This window comes from Acomys minous (genome assembly GCF_964271855.1).
Source record: "Acomys minous genome assembly, chromosome: 11".
Lineage (NCBI taxonomy): Eukaryota > Metazoa > Chordata > Mammalia > Rodentia > Muridae > Acomys > Acomys minous.
Genome location: NC_140492.1, coordinates 109,539,629 through 109,563,428, shown reverse-complemented (window position 1 = coordinate 109,563,428; position 23,800 = coordinate 109,539,629). Strand labels below are relative to the sequence as shown.

General features: G+C 38.5%; 1 protein-coding gene and 1 long non-coding RNA gene across 4 annotated transcripts in view; both read left to right on the top strand.

Moving 5' to 3' along the window:
* Nucleotides 1-23,800, top strand: part of GPBP1 (GC-rich promoter binding protein 1) — a 54,407-nt gene that overhangs the window by 15,709 nt on the left and 14,898 nt on the right. The window contains exons 3-8 of one of the 3 annotated variants that reach the window (XM_084802499.1): nucleotides 1,717-1,862; nucleotides 4,690-4,809; nucleotides 10,313-10,436; nucleotides 10,568-10,791; nucleotides 15,796-15,862; nucleotides 16,862-16,921. In XM_084802499.1, the coding sequence (XP_084658625.1) occupies nucleotides 4,747-4,809; nucleotides 10,313-10,436; nucleotides 10,568-10,791; nucleotides 15,796-15,862; nucleotides 16,862-16,921 (538 nt within the window). In that variant the 5' untranslated portion in view covers nucleotides 1,717-1,862; nucleotides 4,690-4,746. The remainder of the gene's footprint in view (nucleotides 1-1,716; nucleotides 1,863-4,689; nucleotides 4,810-10,312; nucleotides 10,437-10,567; nucleotides 10,792-15,795; nucleotides 15,863-16,861; nucleotides 16,922-23,800) is intronic. The other 2 variants (XM_084802498.1, XM_084802500.1) reach the window with 2 other exon arrangements.
* Nucleotides 21,123-22,939, top strand: LOC311609413. The gene is made up of 2 exons (XR_014783381.1): nucleotides 21,123-21,743; nucleotides 21,788-22,939. It is a non-coding gene; the product is annotated as an uncharacterized lncRNA (long non-coding RNA).

The window sequence follows — 23,800 nt, the reverse complement described above, 5'->3', positions numbered from 1 at the left end:
TGCTCCTAAATAAATGCTGGCATTATCAAGGCATTCACCATCCCTCCCAGCAAAGTTAGCTGTTTCATATTCATGGTATATACTAATATTTACTTTTGTTTATGACTAACATTCCACTGTATGCCACATTTCTCTTATTCTTTTGTCTGTTTATGGACATTTGGGGTGATTTTACCTGTTGGTGATTGTGAAGTGCTGCTGCAAATATTGGTCTACAGGTTTCTAAGTATGATTTTCAATTCTTTGAGTGTATGGAATAAACGTATTGTGGATAATAGGGCAATTATGTATTTAACTTTCATGAAGGATTGCCAGATACAGTCTGTAGAGGCTGCATGATTTTATCTTCATAATAGTAACATACAAGGGTTCCAGTTTTTTTTTTTCTTCTTTTTTTTCTTTTTGGTTTTTCCAGACAGGGTTTCTCTGTGTAGCTTTGGTTGTCCTGGACTCTGTAAACTCATAGAGACCAGGCTGCCTTTGCCTCCCCTATTGCTAGGATTAGAGGTGTGCGCCACCACGCCCATCTCTGTTCCAGTTTCTTTCTTTCTTTCTTTCTTTTTAATACAGGATTTCTCTGTGTAGCCTGTCCAGTATTCACTTTGTAGACCAGAATGGCCTCGAACTCACAGAGATCCACCTGCCTCGTATGTTCCAGTTTCTTTCCTTTTTTGGTTTTTTGAGTCAGGGTTTTCTGTGTATCCTTGGCTGTCCTGGACTCACTTTGTAGACCAGGCTGACCTGGAACTCTGCCTCCTGAGTGCTGGGATTACAGGCGTGCGCCACCATGCTTGGCCTGTGTTCCAGTTTTTTAACATCTTCAATACCACTTTTTTTCTTTCCTACTTGTAAGAAGATTGTATGGCTATCCTAGTTGGTGGGTGTAAACTGGTATCTCATGGTAGCTTTCAGCTACATTTCTCTAAAGAACATTTTTTTCATAATGCTTAGGACTTTTTTTCTTTTTAAAATTTGAGTATTGGAGCATTTGTAGCTCTTAGGGGAAATAACTAGAAATATTTAGCTACCTATTTGCTTATCTTGAAGGAGTGTTTTCTTTTTGTTCCTGTTTCTTCCCTCCTTTCTTGCCTTCCTTCCTTTTTTGAGGCAAGGTCTTGGGTAGCCTCTGCTGTCCCTGTGGAGGCTGGCCTCAAACTTGTTGGTCCATCTGCCTTTGCCTCATGGGATTAAAAGCATATGCCCAGCTTTTGTTGCTGAATTTTAAGTTTTTTGTTTTTGTTTTTATTTTTTAAATCTTGATGCTAGATATGGCATGCACTTGGTTTTTGCTTAGCAACAAACTCAGGGCCTTGGTTGTTTACATCAGGTTCACATCACATTAGATAATCTTTATATAGACCCTTTTCATTTCTAATTCTAGTTTATATCCTTTTTCGTTATTCTGGTTTGCAGTTGTATTTTAAGACTATGGCTAAGGGGTAGGATCAAGAAGCTATATCTCCTTGTTTTCTTTTGAAAACTTTATTTTTTGTGTATGTGTGTGTTCATGTGGGGAGTTGGAGGAGGATCTCTTGGAGTGGATTCTAACCTTCCATATATGAATCCTGTAGAGCTGAAGTCATAAGGCTTGGTGACAAGTGCCTTTCCCTTTTGTGCTACACTTCCCTGCCCCCCCTTTTTTGGTAAAGCTTAGCTTGTTTAGTGTTTATACAATGTCTGAATATTGTATTTGGTTGTTTATAATCCCAATATTAGGAAAGCTGAGGCAAGAGGATCAAAAGTGTGAGGCCTGCCTCACCTGTGCTATAAAGTGAAACTATCTCAAGCCAAGTAAAAAACAAGTTAAGAGCCACACGGTGCCTCACAAACCATCTATAATGAGATCTGCCCTCTTCTGGCATGTAAGTGTACATGCAGGCAGAATACTGTATAAATAATAAATAAATATGCCTTTAAAAACAAAAAACAATATAATAAAATCAACTTACTTGCTTGTTACTGAACTAGGCCCATTTTTTTTTGCTCTTTATTATGCTATTTACTAAAATAATGAGTTTTGTGCAAAGGAATATTATTCACAATGTGGCCAGACTTGGAGATTTAAATCTAAAATGTGACTGAGGACAGCTTTTAAGAGTATTTATGGGGCCGGGTGTGGTGGGTATGCCTTTAATCCCAGCACTTGGGAGGTAGAGGCAGGCGGATCTCTGTGAGTTCGAGGCCAGCCTGGTCTACAAAGCGAGTCCAGAACAGCCAAGGCTACACAGAGAAACCCTGTCCTGAAAAACAGAAACAAAAAGAGTATTTATGGGATCAAGGAACTCTGGGAGATTTGAGATACAGAAGAGAGGCGGTTGGAGATTAAGAAAGCAGCGGTTATGTGTGTATATATAGTCATACCTTATACATAGACACGAAGTACAGAAAGTGGAGATTTTTCTCTCTAATGTCAACAAAAATATTAGTCATCAGGCACTGTTGTAGGTCAAAGTGAAAGGTCATTGGCATTGAATGATATATGTTATCTTCAAATTGCTAAAACTTGTTGCTAAAACTGATTAGGTAGTTACTATCCTGCCAGCACGTTAGAGACATTAAGTATAGCAAAGCTAATGAGACTATTGCTTGGTTAGATAACTTCTAATATTGCCTGTAAAACGTGATCAAAAGCAAGTGAAGCTAGAGGTACTAATTTGGTTTTTCTCTTAGTTTCATGACCTTTATAATAGCTTTCATCTGGAGTTCTTGTGTTATGTCCTACATATATTTTTCCTATTTATTTTATTTATTTATCTATTGATTGATTGAGACATGGTTTCTCTGTATAGCCTCGGCTGCCCTGGAACTCGCTCTGTGGACCAGACTGGATTCAAATTCAGATCTACCTGCCTTTGCCTCTTGACTGCTGAGATTAAAGTTGTACACTATCAGTGCTGGCTGCTGTTATAGTTGTCTTGTTATCTGCACATTGGCAGTTAATTATTTTAAAAATCTTTTTGGGGGTGGCTAAGAATATATCATAGAGCTGGAGAGATGCTGTAGTGGTTAAGAGCACTTGGCTGTATTTCCAGAGGTCCTAGGTTCTATTTCCAGCACGTATGTGGTGGCTCACAACCATCTGCAACTCTAGTCCCAAAGTATCTGGCCTTCCTTAGCACCATGTACATGTGCAGTTCCCCCCCCCCCCCCCCCCCCGCTATAGATAGTACCATGTAATTCATATTTTTATATTAGGAGAAATAATTCTGACGGGTCATCAAAATAATTTCATTGAGAAATAATTTATAAACATTTGCCCACGTTTGAAGTGTATGATCTGAATATTTAGGATTACGACGTGTGGTGGTGCACGCCTTTAATTCCAGCACTCGCGAGGCAGAGGCAGGCGGATCATGGTGAGTTCGAGGCCAGCCTGGTCTACAAAGTGAGTACAGGACAGCCAAGGCTAAAACAGAGAGACCCTGTCTCCAAAAACAAAGTAATTTAGAATTGCAGAGTTTTGTAATTAACATTACCTTATTTTCTCAAAAGATTCTTTCTCCCCACCCCCCACGCCCCACCCCCCAAGAGTTTCTCTGTGTAGCCTTGGCTGTCCTGGACTTGCTTTGTAGACCAAGCTGGCCTCGGTCTCAGAGAGATCCACCTGTCTCTGCCTCCCAAGTGCTGGGATTAAAAACGTGCGCCACCACGCCTGGCCCTTTTCTACTGCTTATAGCATGTACTCACGCTGCAGCGATCTTTTTTTTAATAACTAGAACTTAATTATGTTAAAGAACTTTACAGTTTTTAAGCTCTTACGAGTCCCTATTTATTCTTCTAGAAGTTGAGAAACCTTTTTATATAAAATAGAGAACATAGCTGGGCATGGTGGCGCATGCCTTTAATCCCAGCACTTGGGAAGCAGAGACAGGTGCATCTCTGTGTTCGAGACCAGCCAGGTCTACAAAGTGAGTCCATCCAGGACAGCCAAGGCTACACAGAGAAACCCTGTCTTGGGAAAAACCAAAACCAAAACCCCAAAACAGAAAAACAGAAAAATTTAGAGAACATGTCTAGGTGGGCTGGATGTAAGTAGACTTTGTAGATAGAAGAGCTGAAGAAGCAAACAAAAAAGTTTGATAATTTAAAAGTTGCCTTTTAAAGAGGGGACAGGGAGACAGTAAGGGTAGAACTTCATTAGTAGGGTGTTTAGAAAAGGTGTCTGTTACCTCTCTTCCTAGTTTTTTTTGGAGGGGCAACAAGTAACTTTCAGATTGGTGATGTGGAACTTTAGAATGGGAAACTTAATCTTTCTTTCTTTCCTCCTTTTTTCCTTTCTTTTTACTTCCTTCTCCCCCCCCCCCCCTTCCTCAGGCAGGGCTTGTTCCATAGACCAGTCTTGTCCTCAAATTCAGAGATCCACCTGCCTCTGCCTTCAAGTGCTAGGATCAAAGGCATGTGTGCCGCCACCACCAGGCTGGGAAACTTGGGGTCTGCTTCAGGTACTTCTTTAAAACATTGGATTCATACAATTTGGTCATTGTTATTTATTTATTTGTCTTTTGAGATGTCTCTATGTAGCCACAGCTGTTCTGGAACTTGCTATACAGATCAGGCTGCCTTTGAGTGCGGGGCTTAAATGCAGGAGCCATAGTGCTCAGGCTGTTGTAATTTAAAGGAGATACAGCATAAGGATATCATTTTGGCCAGAAACTGCAGGTATAATTTTTTTCCATTCTTATGTGACAGGGACTTGCCATGAGGTGTTGAAGCCTTGTTTCACTGCGTTGGAGAGACTGGACCTAAATGGCGCAGCATGACTTTGCTCCAGCCTGGCTTAATTTTCCTACCCCGCCATCATCCACAAAGGTACTTTTCCCCCCTGCATCTTTCTGTGCCTTTCTATCTGTCTCTAGTTTGCTTACGTTCTACACAAATGTCACCACAGTGTGAAGGTACAGTGGGGAGTGAGTGGCTCAGGGAGGAGTCCTTCTCTAACTTGCTTAAGTCTCAGTATAAGGAGAAAAGTGAACACAGTTTTTGTTTTTGTAGTGTAAAGAGTTTATATATATTTTTATTTCTTTGATGCTAAGTAGTAATGGTACTGTAAAGTTTGCAGAGTACTTTGCCAAATATATAATTTGATCATAATTTTATAAATGTTATGTTTTATATTTATTCCTACTTCTTGTTCCATGAATTTTAATTATTGACCTCTATATTTGACAGAAGGAAAGTGAAATGATTGTATTCCAGGGTAAAGGACTTGGGCACAGTCAGGCCCATGACACTGATAAAGCTTTTTTTAAAAAGGCTTCTGTATTGCATAAAGCTGTCTGCCTCATTTGATATCACAACTCTTTGCTAGGCTTCATTAATTTATTGTTGGGTGCTGTGGTACCCCCCCACCCAAAGCCCTGGAGGATTAAGTAGCTCCTTGGCCTGACACAATTTAATTAGATAAAGGGTGGTTTTTGAGGCCAGTCTTTGAGGTTTGTTCTGACTATAGAAAGAAATCGCTTCTTAGTTGTTTACCCAGTTTTCTCTGTGCTGTCGGGCTTTCTGATTTAGCTTATTGCTTTGTTTTTTGTTTTTGAGACAGGGTCTCTCTGTGTACCCTTGGCTGTCTTGGACTCACTTTGTAGACCAGGCTGGCCTTGAACTCAAAGAGCCACCTGCCTCTACCTCCCCAGTGCTGGAATCACAGGCGTGCACCACCACTCAGGGCTTGATTTTTTTTTTTTTTTTTTGAAGAACCTTTCAGCTTATTTTTCATTATTTTAAAAAAAAAAATCACTAGTCTTAGGTTTGTTTGTAATTAACTGCTTGTTCTCTAATCTTGTCTTGAATAAGTGAATAAACAGTATTATTCTTTAGTATAATGATAGTCCTCAGTTCTTCTTTGGAATGATACACAGATAGATGGATTAAGGTGAGAATGTTAGTAAGTGCACCTGTGTGCCTTTCAAAGCAATGTAGTATTTTAGCCCCATCATGTGGTCAAAATATAAACTACATGCATCTGATTATGCCTGTGCCTTAGAGTAGTTTACTAAGTGTTTTTGCATTTACCTAAATCTAATTAAAACAAGTTTCATTTGCCTTTGTGTACTAGTACACAATTTTGTGGTGGTTCTTTTTTTAAGCAGCTGCTTTAATTTTATTCTGAATTATTCTGCTAATTTTTAAAAACAACTTTATTTTATGTGTACCAGTATTTAGCCTGTATGTATATCTGGGTACCATGTACATGCATGGTGTCTACAGAGGCCAGAAGAGAGGTATCCAATGCCCTGGAACTGGAGTTACAGATGGCTGAGCTACTGTGTGGGTCTGCTGGAAGGTGTATGCGTGGGGGGGGGGTGGTCAGGATAACTTGTGGAATTGTTCTTTCTTACCATGATGGCTGAATAGCCGGGCGTGGTGGCGCATGCCTTTAATCCCAGCACTCGGGAGGCAGAGGCAGGCAGATAGCTGTGAGTTTGAGGCCAGCCTGGTCTACAAAGCGAGTCCAGGACAGGCAAGGCTACACAGAGAAACCCTGTCTCAAAAAAAAAAACCAAAACCAAAACAAACAAACAAAAACCCATGATGGCTGAATGAAGATAAAAAGAGCTGTTGTCTTAATGAAGTTTTTGAGACAGCAAACATCAGTCATACTATATTTTAAAATAAATAAGGCAACTAGGCATTGTGGTGCATACCTTTAATCCTAGCATAGCAGACAAAGGCAGAATAATCTCTTGAGTTTGGGGGCGTCTACATAATTTCAGTACGCGGTGATACTCTGTCGTAAAAGAAAAGAAAATTTGAGGGAGTGGGAGGAAGAAGAGGATAACAGAAGAAACAGTAAGTTGTAGAGTCTAGACAATGAAAATCACTGGCTAAGGTTTGAGTTTGAGTTTTCATGTTGGAGCATAACAGTTCCATAGATTAGCGGGTTCTATTAATTACTCTGTTCTCCCCACCACAAAGACATGGAATATTTTCAGAACTAGCTTTATAATAACCAAAACCCATTAATTGCTTAATGATGTATTTAAGGTTTAGAAACATTAAGATTGAATTAAGATGCATGTTAATGCCAGTAACTTGATTTTATTTTCTGCTTTAAATGCTAGCAATTAAATGCAAAATAGTACACAATAACAGTTTGTTTTTAGAATCTTAGTGAATATGGAAACCAAAAAAGTCATGCTATTACTGGGATCTAGGGATTCCAAGTGATAGAAAAAGAATTTCTCTAAGATAAAGTAGGTAGAATGTAATTTTAATATTTTTGGGTTTTTGGTTGGAGAGATGGCTCAGCAGTTAAGAGCGCTGACTGCTCTTCCAGAGGTCCTGAGTTCAATTCCCAGCATCCACATGGTGGCTCACAACCATCTATAATGTGATCTCATGCCTTCTTCTGGCCTGCAGGGGTATAAGTAGGCAGAGCACTGTACATACAAATAAATAAATGTTTAAAAAAAATATTTTCGGGTTTTTTAGTTTTAGTTTAGTAATATTTCCATATGCGTGCATGTACTCACCAAATTTGGAAAATTATGAATATTTATTTGTAGTTTTTTGTTTGTTTGTTTTGTTTTATTTTGTTTTAGTTATTTATTTATTTTTGGTGAGACATGGTTTCTCTGTGTAGCCTTGGCTGTCATGGAACAGGTTTGTAGACCAGGTTGGCCCAGATCTCTAAATTCACAGAGATCCACCTGCCTCTGCCTCCTTAAGTTCTGGTATTAGGGGTGTGTGTCACCAGGCCCGGCTCATAGTTCTTGTTTTTGCTTTTGTTTTAAATACACTAATAATTAGAAATTATGGCCACATACCTTTCCAGACTAGTTTGTTATCCTAAAGCATTGTTTAGTTTCATGGAGCCTATTAGTAACTAACTTCATGTATTCAAGTAACATTAGTGTTGCCATTAAGTAAAAGAATGGCTTGTGTTGTCTATCTGTCTCCAGATTGGCACTTTGGTCAGATTTCAAACCTTGTCTGTAACCAAAAAATACTGAGGTCTCTATTGTCACTAAAACTGAGTGCTCAGTCCATTCTTTAATGGAAGTAGTAATTTAGAAGTAAAAGAAAGGAACAGAGAGAAAGAAACAGCTTGTCAGCAATTTTCAATTCCTTTTTTAAAAAAAGATTTATTTGTGTTCTGTCTGCATGTATCAAAGGGTATCAGCTTACATTGTAGATGGTTATGAGCTACCATGTGGTTGCTGAGAATTGAACTCAGGACCTGTGGAAGAGCAGGTGGTGCTTTTAACCACTGAGCTATTTCTCCAGCCCAGTTCCCTTCTTATAACCGCATATGCAGTTAATACCTCCACTCTAAACTAATTGGTATTTTAAAGTTGACTTACATGTAGTCTATTTTCATTAATTGTAAAAAGATTTGATTGTGTCATTTGAATATGGCAACTGGCCAATCCATCATGATTTTGTAGGCATGTCTGCTTTGTTTATACTCTTACCAGCCATCTTTAGTCTGTATTACTGAATTTTTTCTTTGTCAGTTTCACTTGATTACAAAAATCCTATTCTGTTTTTGCCGTTTTGTTGCATTTCTCTCTTTTCTCCCTCCTTTATTTTGGTTTCTGTTTTCCGGGAGTCATACCCTATGGCAGCAGGAGCTGGAGACAGGCTGATTGCATTCCACAGGCAGTCAAGGAGCAGAGAGTGACTGGGAAGTAGAGTTCTGCTGTGAAATTTTAAGTGGGTTGTGCTGTGCCTGTTCTTCTCCCCCCCCCCCCCCCAGCCAGACATACAAGCAAGGTTTTCCTCTTTAAGGTTCCATAACTTCCAAACATTGCCACCAGCTGGCAACCAACTGTCCAGACATTCAAACTACAACATTCTACTCCTGAACTCTGCACAGAGCCATCTCATGATGCAAGATGCACGTGTTTCACCTTCTGAAGTTCCCAACACTAGTCACAAATCCAGTGTTTCTTCTGAGACTCAGCGTAATCTTCCTTTAAAATAAGTTTCTTCAGTATATAATAGCACAAAGTAGGCATTTCCATTTTAAAAGAGGATGATTGGGTGGGGGGCAAATACCAAAGATCAGACCAAAGCTAGTCCCAAACCCATAAGGGCAGTCCTGCAGCTCTTGTGTTCAGCATCTGGGACTTAAAACATATCTGGGCTCCAAAGAAGTTAGGTAGCCCTGCTGCTTCCGCTTTCCCTCTTGAGCTTTTCGTATGTCTGAGAATAGCTTTTTGTAGCCTTTGCTTACTTTCTATGTTAGGGTATCCTTATTTGTACTATTGTGTCTCAAAATTAATGCATTTTACATCTTTTAAGGAAGGCTCTTCCTCTTAAGGCCAACTCGATCTACCACGTCTAGGCCCAGTAAGGGTACACACTGAGACCTTGTCTCGAAAGAAAAGAAAGAAAGGAGGAAGGAAGAAAGGAGTGGACCCTACTATACCCAGCTTATACTACCCGCCCCCCCCCCCATGACTATATAAAAGTTAAAAGCTTTGAGCCGGGTGTGGAGGCACACGCCAGTAATCTCAGCACTCTGGAGGCAGAGGCCGGTGGATCTTTGTGAGTTTGAGGCCAGCCTGGTCTACAAAATGAGTCCAGGACAGGCAAGGCTACACAGGGAAACCCTGTTCTCGAAAAACAAAACAAGTCAGAAGTTTTGGAGTTTGATTGTGATATATATAAAATTTACGTATATATTCATTATAAATAGCTTGTACTTTGTAGTTCTAATTTTTGAAATAGGTTTTCTGCATTCTCTCTTGTACTTCATCCTTTATGAAGTGTCTAGGAAACTTTAAAAAAGTTTTACATTTTACAGTTTCTTTCTTCCTCCTCCTTCCTTCATCACCATCTTTCTCCTCCTCCTTCTTCTCCTTCTTCCTCCTTCCTCCCTCTCCTCTCTTTCATTTTTTTTCAAGACAGGGTTTCTCTGTGTACTGCCACTTGTCCTGGAACTTGATCTGTAGACCAGCCTGGCCTTGTATTTACAGAGATCCACCTGTGCCTTTGCTTCCCAAATGCTGGGATTAAAGATCTGGGCCACCACACCCAGCTGACAATTTTTCTTGATGTAGAAGAAAAGAGGACGAAAATGTTTACATCAAGTAGAGTGTAGTACAGAATATTATACTTTGTTACAAGAAAAATGCACCGTATTTTAACTCTCTTTTCTTGGAGTATTGCATTGCTACTATTACTATTGTTGGGAAAATAGATTAGTTCTTGAAATTTTCAGAAAAGTATGCCTTTTTTCTGTAAAACAAAAGAGACCAAGAGTGTGGAAGTAATTATTTTTTACCATTTAAATTCTTAGAAATAAGTTGGTGTGTTACTAGTTTTAAAGTTAAGTTTGGGCTTAATAAATATTTATTTATTGCAGTCATCATTGAATTTTGAGAAGCATTCTGAAAACTTTTCATGGACAGAAAATCGTTATGATGTGAGTCGCCGACGACACAACTCTTCAGATGGCTTTGATTCTGGTATTGGACGTCCTAATGGAGGTAAAATTTTCTAGGAAATGAGAGAATTCATGATAATTTTTATATAATCTTTTTAGGATATTTTGATTGCTATTCAATCTTTAAGTGTAACTGTCTTTGAATTTATATTACTTTACTGTTATCAAATAAAGGTAACTTTGGGAGGAAAGAAAAAAATGGATGGCGTACGCATGGCAGAAATGGTACAGAAAACATAAATCATCGAGGGGGATACCATGGTGGAAATTCCCGTTCTCGTAGCAGTATTTTCCATTCTGGAAAAAGCCAAGGACTACATGAAAACAACATCCCTGACAATGAGACGGGGAGGAAAGAAGACAAAAGAGAACGCAGACAGTTTGAGGCAGAGGACTTTGTAAGTTTCTCATAATTTTAATACACATGATGTTTCTGAAAGTGCCATTTTAGTATTGAGGCACTCCTAGGTTCTTTTTTGTTTTGTTTTTGTTTTTAATTAGTCCAAGTAATTTCTATAGGGCCATCCTAATAGGTGCTTGTCCAGTTGTGGGCGCTTTGTATTGAATAAGGGTTTCATGCTTTACCTAGCCTGAGTTGAATTCAAGCATTAGTCACTGTTGCCTGGTTTTGTGTACTTTATTTTAAACCTCATATATTTTTTTTTTAAAAGCTAAAACCTCATATTTTATAAGGAATCACAAACTTACTACCTTTTAGTTTGTGTATGTGCTTATGTGTGTGTTGGTGTAGGCCACAGTGTGTTTGTGGAGGTCAAGATAACTTTGACTTTTATTTATTGAGACTGGGTCTCGCTATGTAGCCCTGGACGGCCTGGAACTTGTCATGTAGACCAGGCTGCCAGTTCCAGAGACGATTAACTAAGGGGCAAAACTCAACCTGAATGGGAGTAGCATGAGCTCTTGGAGTCTAAATGGAATACAAGGAATTGAAGAAAGCGGATACAGTTTCTTTGTTTTCTATACCCATGATACGAATTTCTCTGTTCCACAATGACCTTCCTACACCAGTGAAATGAGCTTTCTGAAACCATTTGGTAAAATAAAAGTTTCCTCCCTTTGATTTTTTTAGGGCATTTAGTCATGGCCACTAATACAATAAGCCTAACAAAAGGAGCCGGGTGTGATGGCTCATGCCTTAAAACATAGCACTTGTGAGACCTCAGGCAGGCGGATCTATGAGTTCTAGGCCAGCCTTGTCTACAAAGAGAGTCCAGGATGGCCAAGGCTACACAGAGAAGAAAAACTCCGTCTGTTTTGAGACAGGGTCTCACCATATAGCTCTTGCTACCCTAGACTTCACAGTATATTCCAGCCTGGCCTTGAACTCAGAGTCGGCCTCTGTCTTCCAAGTGCTGAGATTAAAGGCATGAGCCACCTGGCACAGCTTCTAGAGGATAACTTTTTGGAGTTGGTTTTCATTCTACAGTGTATGTCCAGGTGGTCGGTTGGACGGCAGATTCTTTTACCTCTTGAGCCATCTATCTCCCTGCCCTTTTAGCCTTCACTGTCCTGGAATTGCTTTGTAAAACAGGCCGGCCTTGAACTTGCAGAGATCTGCCTGCCTCGCCTGAGTGCTAGGGATTACAGGTGTGTGCCACCTTGCCTGTTGAAAATTGTGTTTAAGGTACAGAAAAATGACTTGGTTAAACATTCTTACTTGGGTTTTGTTGTTTTTTGTTGTTTGTTTTGTGTCTTTAGTAGCCTAAGCTGGCCTCACACTTAATGTAGCTCAGGATAGCCTCGAACTGATCTTCTGCCTTCACTTCCCAAGTGCTGGGTTTGTAGGTGTGTACCACTGTCCTTGGCTCTGATTCATTCCTGATAATTTAGAATTCACATGCACTTTTCTTTTCTTTTCTTTTTTTTCTTTTTTTCTTTTTTGGTTTTTCAAGACAGGGTCTCTCTGTGTTAGCCTTGGCTGTCCTGGACTCACTTTGTAGACCAGGCTGGCCTGGAACTCACAGCGATCCGGCCGCCTCTGCCTCCCGAGTGCTGGGATTAAAGGTGTGTGCCACCACGCCCGGGGCTTAATTTTCATTTTACATTACTATTAAGAGTGGCTATATCAGTGTTTTGCTGTTTGTGGCACACAGAATCTACACTTACTAATATGATAGGTGAACTGTTCTCATTGAGTTCTTATTCCTAGCAGGAAGACTCAAAAAATTAAATGAAAAATAAATTGTATTTTGAGTGGAATTTGAAAAGGAAGTGGCTGAGTAGCTTTGTTGGGGGAAATCAAGAGTCTTCTATGTAACATTGGATCTGAGCCTTGACCAGAAGGAACAAGTCTTGGGAGCACTATGAAAGTCAGACCCACAGAAACTAAAACAAGACCTGGGAGGAAGAATGGAGTAGTCTAATGTAAAGGATTTTAGTTTCTAAATGTAATGCTTTGATTGGGACTTTTTATAACTGAAGAAAAGGTATTTGGATATCTTTCGGCTGTTTTTCCAGATAGCTAAGGGGGAAAATGAACAGATAGGACTAAGGCAGGAGAGTGCTTAGGGAAAAGGAAGAGTAAATGATTTGTTTTAGGTATCATCAGCAAGTAACATTGGACATTTATCTTTTTATAAAAAATCCTTTTTAAAGATGTGTGTGTATGTATGTATGTATTTATATGAATGCTCTGTGTGCATATACATATGAAAGTTGTTAGAGGGCATCAGACTCCATTACAGATGGTTGTGAGCCACCATGTGTTTTCTGGGAATTGAACTCAGGACCTCAGGAAGAGCAGCCAGTGCTCTTAATCAGCGAGCCAACTCTCCAGCTCCCCTTACTGTTTGAATGCTCTGTTTTCCCACTTGATAATCAACAGAAAATCAAACTGGGGACAAGTGTCCTCTCCCAGTGCATCAAACAGTGTAATGAGAAAAGTACATAATAAGCACATTGTCAGCTCTTTAATTTTTTTTAGTTTTGGGGATTATAATAAAATTATGTAATTTTCCCCCTTCTTATCCTCCTTTGTAAAACTACCTTGTCTCTTTAAATTTTGTTGGGCTTGCATGAAAAGAGACAGGTGTGGGTCAGGGAGGAAGAGGGGAAGACGGGTGGGAGAGAGGAGAGCAAGAGTTTCTAAACAGGTAAATAGGTCCCATTGAGCCCATACATTGCTACTTGTACCTTTTGTGCAAGACTAAATTAAATGGTCAGGCCTGAAAGCGAACATCAAGCTAATGAAAACTAATGCAGCCCCAGCACGGTGGCAGAAACAGGCTGATCTCTGAGTTTGAGGCCAGTCTGTTCCTCAGAGTGAGTTTCAGGTCAGTCAGGGCGACAGAGTGAGACTCTTGTTTCAGTTCTCCACCAAAAACAAAACACCCTACTGTAATTGCTTAATTGATGCTATCTTATTGTCCTCTTACCTCCTGTCCTAATAATAATGGTAATTGTTAATTGTAACTTTAGACCTGAGACACAGATAGAGTTTATACAAAAGTATATTTATATTAACTATATATATCAACCATATAGTCTACCATAGTATGTTTTTTTCTTTTCTTTTTTTGTTTCCTCAAGCCTCTCTGTGTTAGCCTAGGCTGTCCTGGACTCCCTTTGTAGACCAGGCTGGCCTTTAACTAACAGCGATCCACCTACCTCTGCCTCCCGAGTGCTGGGATTAAACGCGCATGCCACCACCCATGGCTCTAATTTTTAAATTTAAATAATTTGTTCAGATAATGTTATCCCCTCACTTGTATCTTCCTGTCCCCCCCTCTCATTTGCCCTGTCTGTGACAGAAGGGGACATCCCCCCACCATATGGTCACAGCTTATCAGGTCTCATCTAGACAGCATGCTTCCCTTCCTCTGAGTGCCACCAGGCCTCCCCACCAAAGGGAATTGGTCAAACAGGGGGCACCAGAGTTCATGTCAGAGTCAGTCCTCACTCTCCACACAGCTGTGGAGAATGCGCTGTCCATTGGCTGGAGATCTAGTAGGGCGGCTAGGCTTACTGCATGCATTGTCCTTGGTTGGCACAGTAGTTTGTGCAGGCCTCCCTGGGTCCAGATCCATACAATAGTATGTTTAATGCTATAGTATAATTAAAAGGATATATAACTGTTTTCTGAGGAGGAATTACTTATACTGGTATACATACACATTCTTTTTTTTTTTTTAAGAATTATTTATTATGTATACAGCATTCTGCCTGTACAGCAGAAGAGGGCACCAGATCTTGTTATATATGATTGTGAGCCACCATATGGTTGCTGGGAATTGAACTTATGGCCTTTGGACCTAAGAGTCAGTGCTCTTAACCTCTGAGCCATCTCTCCAGCCCCCCTGCATACACATTCTTATGGTGCTTTATAGTAATGTTAGTTCCATGCTAATAAATTGATTTCTGTACATAATTAAAATAAAATGTACTTTTATTCATTTTAAGTATTAAGTATTTTAATGAAGGCAGGCTGTGTTGTCAGGTAAAATGAAAAGTAATCTGGTATAATGTTGTAAGTCTTACGATTCTACAGTGTAAACACCTACCAAGATTAGCTTTAGAGTGCCCATTAATGCCCTTTTTTTAAAAAATAATTTTTAGCATCCCTTGAAATTTTATACTTTGCTTTTGGAAATGTGTGTTTGCTTCTGTTTTCTTTATTGAGACAGGTTTTGTCTTACATGCAAGTTACACAAAAAGTTGACTAGCAAGCATACAGTCTTATTTAGTTCTTTTTGCTATTTCTTTGAGACAGACTCTCATGTATCCCAGGCTGTCCTTAATCTAACGTACTCAGGATGGCACTGTGAATTCTCTTGCCTGATCCTCCCAAGTATGTTAACAGGAGCGGTCCATTGATACAACACCTGATAGAATTGGTGAATAGTATAATTTTCATCTCATATATTGCAGAGAACATTTTACTTCTGACTGGAGTTTTTGCTGTCTTGCTTAGTTTGCCTTGAACTACTTAACTAAAGTCATTGTTCCCTATTCTTCCTAAATAGCAATTACTCTTGGGGCCAGTAGGCACCTTGGCTCTCTGAGATTTTTGTCTTTTGAGCATGTTAAATATTTAACTCAGGGCTTGGCATGTATTAAACCAGCACTCTATAATTATGCTACATTCCCACCCTTGTGTCTTATGCTCTCCACTTTATTCTAAATATTCCTTGGATAGTTAGATGAAGATAAAGATTTCTCTTTGTTTCCAACTAGCAGTGGTTAGCAGAGAAAATTGAAAGCAGCTTATGGAGAATTAGTAGTTACTAGTTTACAAAGAGTTATTATAGCTAATTAGTTATTATAGCTATTTAACTAATCCATCTTCCTCAGTTATAAGATGTGTAACCAAGTGATTGTTTTCAAGGACCCTTGATATGTGAAACACAGACCATGCTACATTTAAACTTTTTATTTTCTTTCAGCCATCTTTAAATCCTGAATATGAGAGAGAACCAAATCAGAATAAATCTTTAGCTGCAGGTGTATGGGGTAAGTAATGTTTTATCTGTCTTTTTAAGGATAGAATATATTGTAGTTGTAGATTTTCTTTTCTTTTTTCTTTTTTTCTTTTTTTTTTTTGTTGAAGAGCACACAATAGGGCACAGCAAAACTCTTTAATAATTTTGCTAAGCTATTGAAGTAATACCTCTAAAAGGGAGGAATTTGGGGTATAAACTTGATTTGAAATACTTAATTTATAAATGCTAGTGACATTAAGTATTATTTGATCTTTTTGAGAATGATTCCAAGTTAGTGCAGTTTTGAGAGTAGCCTAATAGTCTCAAACAACTCAATATATAGTTAAAATTTTATTTTCTTACAATTGAAATTCGGCTAACTGGGAAAATAAGTATTTCTAGTCATTGTAACATGATATTAATCTTTATGTATGAAATTGGTTGTGTTTATCCTGTTTAACTAATTGTATATATTTTCCTTTGAGTAGTTTATATTTGAAATGGTTTGATTTGGTTTTTTTAAAGTTTAGTGAGAGTTTCTGTAAATAACGCCCTTTAAAACTGCTGAGTTTAATTTGATAGTATCTTACAGAAGAAACTGCAATCATAGTACAAATTAGAAAGCTATTAAAAGATTTAAGTGAAGTTTAAAATAATGAAAAATTTATAAGATTTCTGAAAAATAAACTTGGAATTTGATACCAAATTAAAAGTTGGTATCCATTTTAAAACTTGTACACATGTTCATTTGTAATTTTTAAATTGAATACCAATAACCTTCTAAATAAAAAGATTGTGGTTTATGATAGCATGCTAGTCCTAATGATAATGGCATTATTTTAAACTTTGCCACTTCCCTGGTTTTAATTGTATTTATGGGGTGAAACTGGGAATTATTTTGTTTCTTTTGATTTCCCGTTTAATGGCTTTTGTGGGTGGGGGAGGGGGTGGTCAGACATTTTTGTTAGAACCATGTGAATGGCATTGTTTTTTCTGTATTGCAAATTAGTATTTCTACCACTCTCCCCAGGCCTACACGCCCAGACACACACATACCCAACCAAAAAAATCTCCCAAGCTCCTCTCTTAGGTATGTTTCCTTATTATTCAGTTTTTCTGGGAACAGCTGATTGCATAAGAATATAGAATCACCTGAAAAGTGTTAAATAGACTCTAAGTAATTAGGGATAATTTGGATTTTCGTGGAATGCAAATAAATTTTAAAAATCACGAATGTCAGCAATTGTCATATAAACTATAAGATGCTACTGTGGTACTGTCCTTGGTTGACTTAATCTTAGGTATGATTCAGAGACAAAGATAGTTTTGAAAACTAGACTAAAATGTATTAATACAAAGATTTGGTTCTGCTGTTTCAGTTGATTAAGGATTTTGAATACTAGTTGAAAAGATTTTTAAGTGGGAGGTAAACTAAGATATTTGTCTGCATTAAATAAAACAAGGTCAACTGTGGAATGGTTAATTGTTAAATTTTGAGTGCTTCCCATAGGAATACAATGAAACTCTTCATTGTATGCACTTCACTATTACTTTTGCATTTTACCCCTTGGGTTCCCAAGTATGCTTTACCTCATTGCAACATTTAGTATAGCTATGTTCCTGAGGAAGATGAAAGGATTTTAGCAAAGCCTTCAATAGAACTTTTCTAGTGACACTTCCAGGTAAGCAAAAATTTACAAAAATTTAATATGTGTTAAAAGAAAAAATTATGACTTTGTCAATCGCAAGTGGGCCTATTTTTGAAAGAATACTCCAATTTTAAAAATGACTTGAGGGAAATTAATTAAGCCATTTGAAATAAAGCTATTACCTAAGTTTATTTTTACTTAGGATTTAGCTGGCTTTATTGGAATGGAAACACCTTCATCCAAGCTTATATACTGAGGACTTTCATAGTATTTTTACCTGGATCACAGCTATTTGGTACAAAAGGTTAATGACTATTAGGTAATTTTTATATTCTTAATAACAATGCTAAAATAGCAGTTTAAGATACTTGGCAGTGTGTAACTGAATTTAAAAATGAATGTGTTACTTTCTTATTTGAAGGTTGAGGAACAAAGAGAAAGAAAGATGGTGTTTATATATGTGTAAACAATCGAGGACACAGTGGCTACAATAGATTTGGAAATTGTCAGAGGCCCTAGTGATTATGCTATATACTAACAGCATATCACCAGGATTATTTTATTTATTTATTTATTTTTTTGAGAGGATTATTTTGTTTTTATTTTTTCTCTTTTTGTTTTCGAGACAAGGTTTCTCTGTCTTGACTGTCCTGGACTCACTTTATAGACCAGGCTGGCCTCAAACTCAGAGTGATCCGCTTGGCTCTGCCTCCCTAGTGCTGGGATTAAAGGCGTGCCCCACTACACTTGACTTATTCCTTAATTTCTTAAGGAGATATTGAATTAGCCTATTTAGCCTCCTTATTCTGTCTCCTCTGTTCTCCTTTCCCCAAGGTGCAATTTTAGACTGTTCTCTTTGATGACTTTCCTGACCACTGAATACCAATTCACGCCTGGCTGGATTATTTTAGTTTTTATTTGATTTGCATTAGTGTGTTTACTGCGTCTATGTGAGGGTGTCAGATGCCCTAGAACTGAAGTTACAGACAGCTTGATGTACCATGTGAATGCCCAGAATTGAGTCCAGGTCCTCTCGAAGAACAGCCAGCCAGTACTCTTAACTACTGAGCCATCTCTCCAGGATTGCTCTTTTGTTGTTGTTGTTGTTGTTTTTTTTTTTTTCTCTCTCTCCCTGAGATAGGATTTCTCTGTGTAGCCTTGGCTCTCCTGGACTTGAGGATGGCCTCAGACTCCATAGATCCACCTGCCTCTGCCTGAGTGCTGGGATTAAAGGCATGTACCAGTGTGCCCAGTTTACAAGGATTATTCTTAATAGTCAATGCTTAAGATACGAAGTCATGCAAGAACAGTTTGTTAATTAACATCATTTTCTGGTCAGCATTTATATCTATATGTATTTGATAATATGACTTTCTGGCTTTTGCTCATAGCTGATACAATACCTTATAGTATAAAGGCGCATTATTAAAAAAACCTTTTTGTTAGCCAGGCATGGTGGTGCAAGCATTTAATCCTAGCACTCGGGATGCAAAGGCAGGCGGATCGCTGTGAGTTCAAGGCCAGCCTAGTCTACAAAGTGAGTCCAGGACAGCCAAGGATACACAGAGTAACCCTGTTTCGAACATGCCTCCCCCCAAACAAACAAACAAACAAACGAATACCTCCAAAACCCCATTTTGTTTAGCTTTATAAATAAAAGCATATTAATGACCAGTCCCCAACCCCCCCTAAAAAACACCTGTAACATAAAGACATAGAGACATAGAGACTGAGAAATGAAATGCATTAAATGAAGTATAACCAAGGAATTTTTTTGGTTTGTGTTTTGTTTTGTTTTTTGAGAAAATTGATGGATCATTTTGATTGAGTGTTGAAATACATTCCTTTACTGTCTTTACTGTAAAAACAGTGATTATTTTAGCATCATAAGAATAAGGGAATGCAAAAAAAATTTAAAAAAGAAAGAAAAAGGGAATGGGACAGTTTTAAGACAGAGTAGGAGACATTAATGGAGTATGGATAGACAACTTAAGGAAAATCTGTCAGGAACATAACTTGCTTAGTCGAGTGTGGTAGCACTTGTAATTACACTTGTAATCCTAATGCCCAGGAAGCACAGACAGAAAGGAGAGTTAGAAAGGAAAGACATTTCAGCTGTACCCTTATATCCACTTTGTTTCCTCCTTCACCTTTCTCTACCTACCTTGAGTCAGCTTGAATTATGCTGATCTTCCTGCCTATATTTGACAACTTCTGGAAGTACAGGCCTGTGAAACTGCACATGGTTTGTGAAGTGTGTTCAAGCAGTGTGCTGTGCATGGTGATGTACACCTTTAATCCAGCACTTGGAGGCAAAGGCAGGCGGATCACTCACTGAGTTCTAGGCCGGCCTGGTCTACAAAGGGAATCCAGGAAAGCCAAAATAACACAGAGAAACCTGGTCTCGAAAACTAAAAAATTCAATGTCTGCTTTTTTATAGAGATACTCTTTAGCAATTGCTATTCTCTGTTAAAATAAGTTTTCACAATAGGAATTTGATTTAATTGGTTGATGTAGATTCTTTCGAGTCTAGTGGATGGTCATTGTCTTAAGAAGTTTTGAAAAATTTTTTGAAAACAGTTCAGATGCTGCTTTCCTACTTGTTTGTATGTATTTATATATTAAAGTTCACTCATCTGTTACGACAAGGCCACCTAGAGAGATGGCTCAGTGGTTAAGAGCACTGCTTTGCTCTTCCAGAGGTCCTGAGTTTTATTCCCGGCAGCCACATGGTGGCGCACAACAATCTAGAATGTGATCTGATGCCCTCTTCTGCAGATAAAGTACTCATACAAGAAATAAACCGACATGCTTCAGTTCAGTGCTAGCCTTGGCGCAAGGTGGAAATACATTGCAAGTTTTGTGTCTGGGCCATTCAAATAATATTTTTAGTTGGGAACACTAAACATTTTGATATCTTGATTTCCATTTTCTTTAGCAATACAGTTGTTGTGAGACCACTGGCTTTGGAATCAGCTAGATCTAGGCCCCCGCCCCCAGCATTGGATTTTCTACTGGTTATTTAGATATTTAGATATGGGACTGATAACTTAGTCTCTTTATTTTTGAATGAATTCCCTTACTTTTGAGACAAGGATGATCACAAAAACCAAAATTACTGCTTTTGTTTCTTACTCAGAAACTGTTATCATGGCTCAGGTGTTTGGTCGATGTCAGTAGTTGTTTTGTTCACATCCTATAAGCGAAAGGAATTGCAGAGTCATTAAAAGGCAAAAATGAACTTGTAGATAGGAAGTAATAAATGCAGCGATAGAATCAGATTATAGGCAGTGGGTGACTATGAAGACTGTATTGATTTTTTTTTTGTTTTGTTTTTGTTTTTGTTTTTTGAGACAGGGTTTCTCTGTGTAGCCTTGGCTGTCCTGGACTCACTTTGTAGACCAGGCTAGCCTCGAACTCACAGTGATCCACTTGTCTCTGCCTCCCAAGTGCTGGGACTAAAGGCGTGCGCCACCACGCCCGGCTGAAGACTGTACTGAAAGACAGAGACTGGTCTACAATGAACTGATATGTTCAAGGTCTCTAGTCAGATTGTCCTCAACTGCTCAATCTTCCTGTTTCAACCACCTGAGTTTCTTTCTTCCTTCTTTCCTTCCACACCCACCCCCCCCCACCCCCCACCCCCAGATAGAGTTTTTCTTTGTAGTTCAGGCTGTCCTGGATTCACTTTGAAGGCAGGCTGGCCTTGAAATCGCAGAGGTCTGCCTGTCTGCCTCCCTGAGTGTTGGGATTATAGGCGTGCACTACTGTGTCTGGCTATGAGTTCTTTTTCTTACTCGTAGCAATATTCTAATTTGTTTGAAAAATTTAGCCAGGTTTCCCCCTACCAGTCACTTTGTTTTTAAGGAATTAAAAACTAATTCCTGTATTGGTAGGTATAAGGAAGGCATACACGGCAAGGCAGCAATAAAAAGTCAACTTACTATAAGGTGAATTATTTAGGAAAATAGAAGGAAATAATAGAAAAAACCAAACATAATTCACCTTCAGACTTCTTAAATGGAAGTTCATTAAGTTTAATAGCTGTCAAAGTTCTGAGATGATAATTTGAGTCTAAAAACTTAAAGATGTATAAGAATTAAATAATCTAATGAGACAAAAAAAAAAACCCCAATATAAAATGAAAGGTCCACAAATTAAAGTTGATCTATCATTTCTTCCATTATTTACAGATCATTATTGCAATAAGAGCACTGCTCTCTGTGTGAGTGCTTGACATAGGGTCTTACTATGTAGCCCAGGTTAGGTTCATACTTAGTCACAGAGGCCACATTATCCAAGGCAGATTATTTCACTGAACCTGGAGAGAAGCTGGCAGCTATGAAGACTGTGGTTCTCCTGTCTCTGCTCCCTACAATGCTGAGATTACAGGTCACATCAGCTTTTATGTAGGTGTCAGTGTTTGAACTTTGGTCTTTATGGTTGCACATTGAGTGCTCTGACCCACTGAGCCATCTCTCCAGTCCCTAAGAAAACTCCCTTAAAAATGCATTTGCTTATTATTTTACATACAAATGGCAATGGCGTGTGTAGAGGATATATGACAGTTTGTGGAAGTCATGTCTCTCTTTCTAACATTTGGATCCTTAGGTATTGAATTGAGTTTGTCAGATGTTGTGACAAGTGTCCTGCCTTAATTGCTGAGCCATCTTACTGGCCTCAAGAAGAAATTGTTAACTTGACGACTTCTTTATAGTTTATTCAGAATAGCTTTGCAGCATATAATTGGGCCCTTACATATTACGCTTAAAATATTTTCTTTGCCCGCCCCCCTACCTCCCCCCACCCCCGACCCCCCACCCCCGGCAGGGTTTCCTCTATGTGGCTGTCCTGGAACTCACTTGGTAGACCAGGCTGGCCTGGAACTAAGAGAAAGCAGCCTGCCTCGTCCTCCTAAGTGCTGGGATTAAAAACTTGTGCCACCATCACCTGGCCTTTTTCTTTGCTTTAAGTTCTAGGAAAAACATACCTTTTTGAGTTGTTACTGTGTTGAAGATGGCATATGCTTTTTCTGTGTATTTTGTATGTTATTTAAATACCAAAAATTTATAATAATTCTGAGACAAAATTTAATTTATAAGTGGAAGGCCAACTTCTATAAAGTTGTACAGTAAGTAAGGATAGAAGAATTACTTGGAAGTTAGTATTAGTTTGATTAATCATAAACAAAATCCTGTTTCCCCCTGCATCATGATACTTAAAATATTTGCTTCTCGGCAGTCTATCTTTCCAGTGCCTTTGTTATATCTTACTTTTGCTACTTACTCTTCTGAGACTGATTTCTTAGGCTTAACGTTTCTTCTTTATAGGATATTTCATCATTCTTTGTACTCATTGAAGAAACAGCCTGAATGTTTGTTGCTTCAAGGAATCCAAATTTAGGAAAAGTGAAATTTGTAGTCAGAATCAATTTGAGGCTCAAACAAAACAAAACAAATGTGTCTATCTGCTGGATTTACTGTATACTCTTTTTTTTTGAGTTAGAATCTCATGCAGTGCGTTCTGACATGAACCTTGTGATTCTCCCTCAATTTTAAAGCATCTATCTTGTTTGTATTAAAAAAACAAACACATGCATTTATGTGTAAACATTGTACTTCTCTTGTTTAAATCTGTCAAAATCATTTTCTTGCTGTTTAAGCACAGAGAATAGGTTGTAAATTACTTAATTTTGCCTGGAAAGGTTCCATTTTCCTCATACCGTATCTTGACATTCATTTCATTTCATTGCTTATGAAAGTCCACAGGGCAGATTATCAGATCATTCTCAGCTGTTACATTTCTCCATGCACATTATAAACTGAATCTTTTTCCTTCACACCTATCTATCAGTGTGTATTGATCACTTCTTTGATGACAACTCCACTTCTACACAGTTTAAAGATTCTATGAGGAAAGGAGTTGAATTTAGTTGCTTAGTCAACAGTTATATTTAGCTGTGGTATACTAATTGAAATGTTCCCGCTTCAAATGCCTATGATGGTACTTTGATTACTCCCATACACCAGCTTCAGGAAGAGAGAAGAGAGTCTTGGTGGTTCCAGGCTAGGGAGAGTTGAGCAGGCGGGAACCAGCTGGCCAGAGAAACCAACTGTTGGTGAAGAGAGGTTGAGGAACAGAGGAGGAAAACCGTGATGAGCTTGAATTGTGGGGGAAAACTAAAAGGTCTTCTAGTCCAGGAGAACTTAATCTCTCTCCCTGCCCCCCCCCCTTTTCGGCCAACCCCAGTACTTTATTTAAAGCGAAGTTCAATTTTTTCATTACAGATTACATCATGATTTTCTCATCTTTTACAATC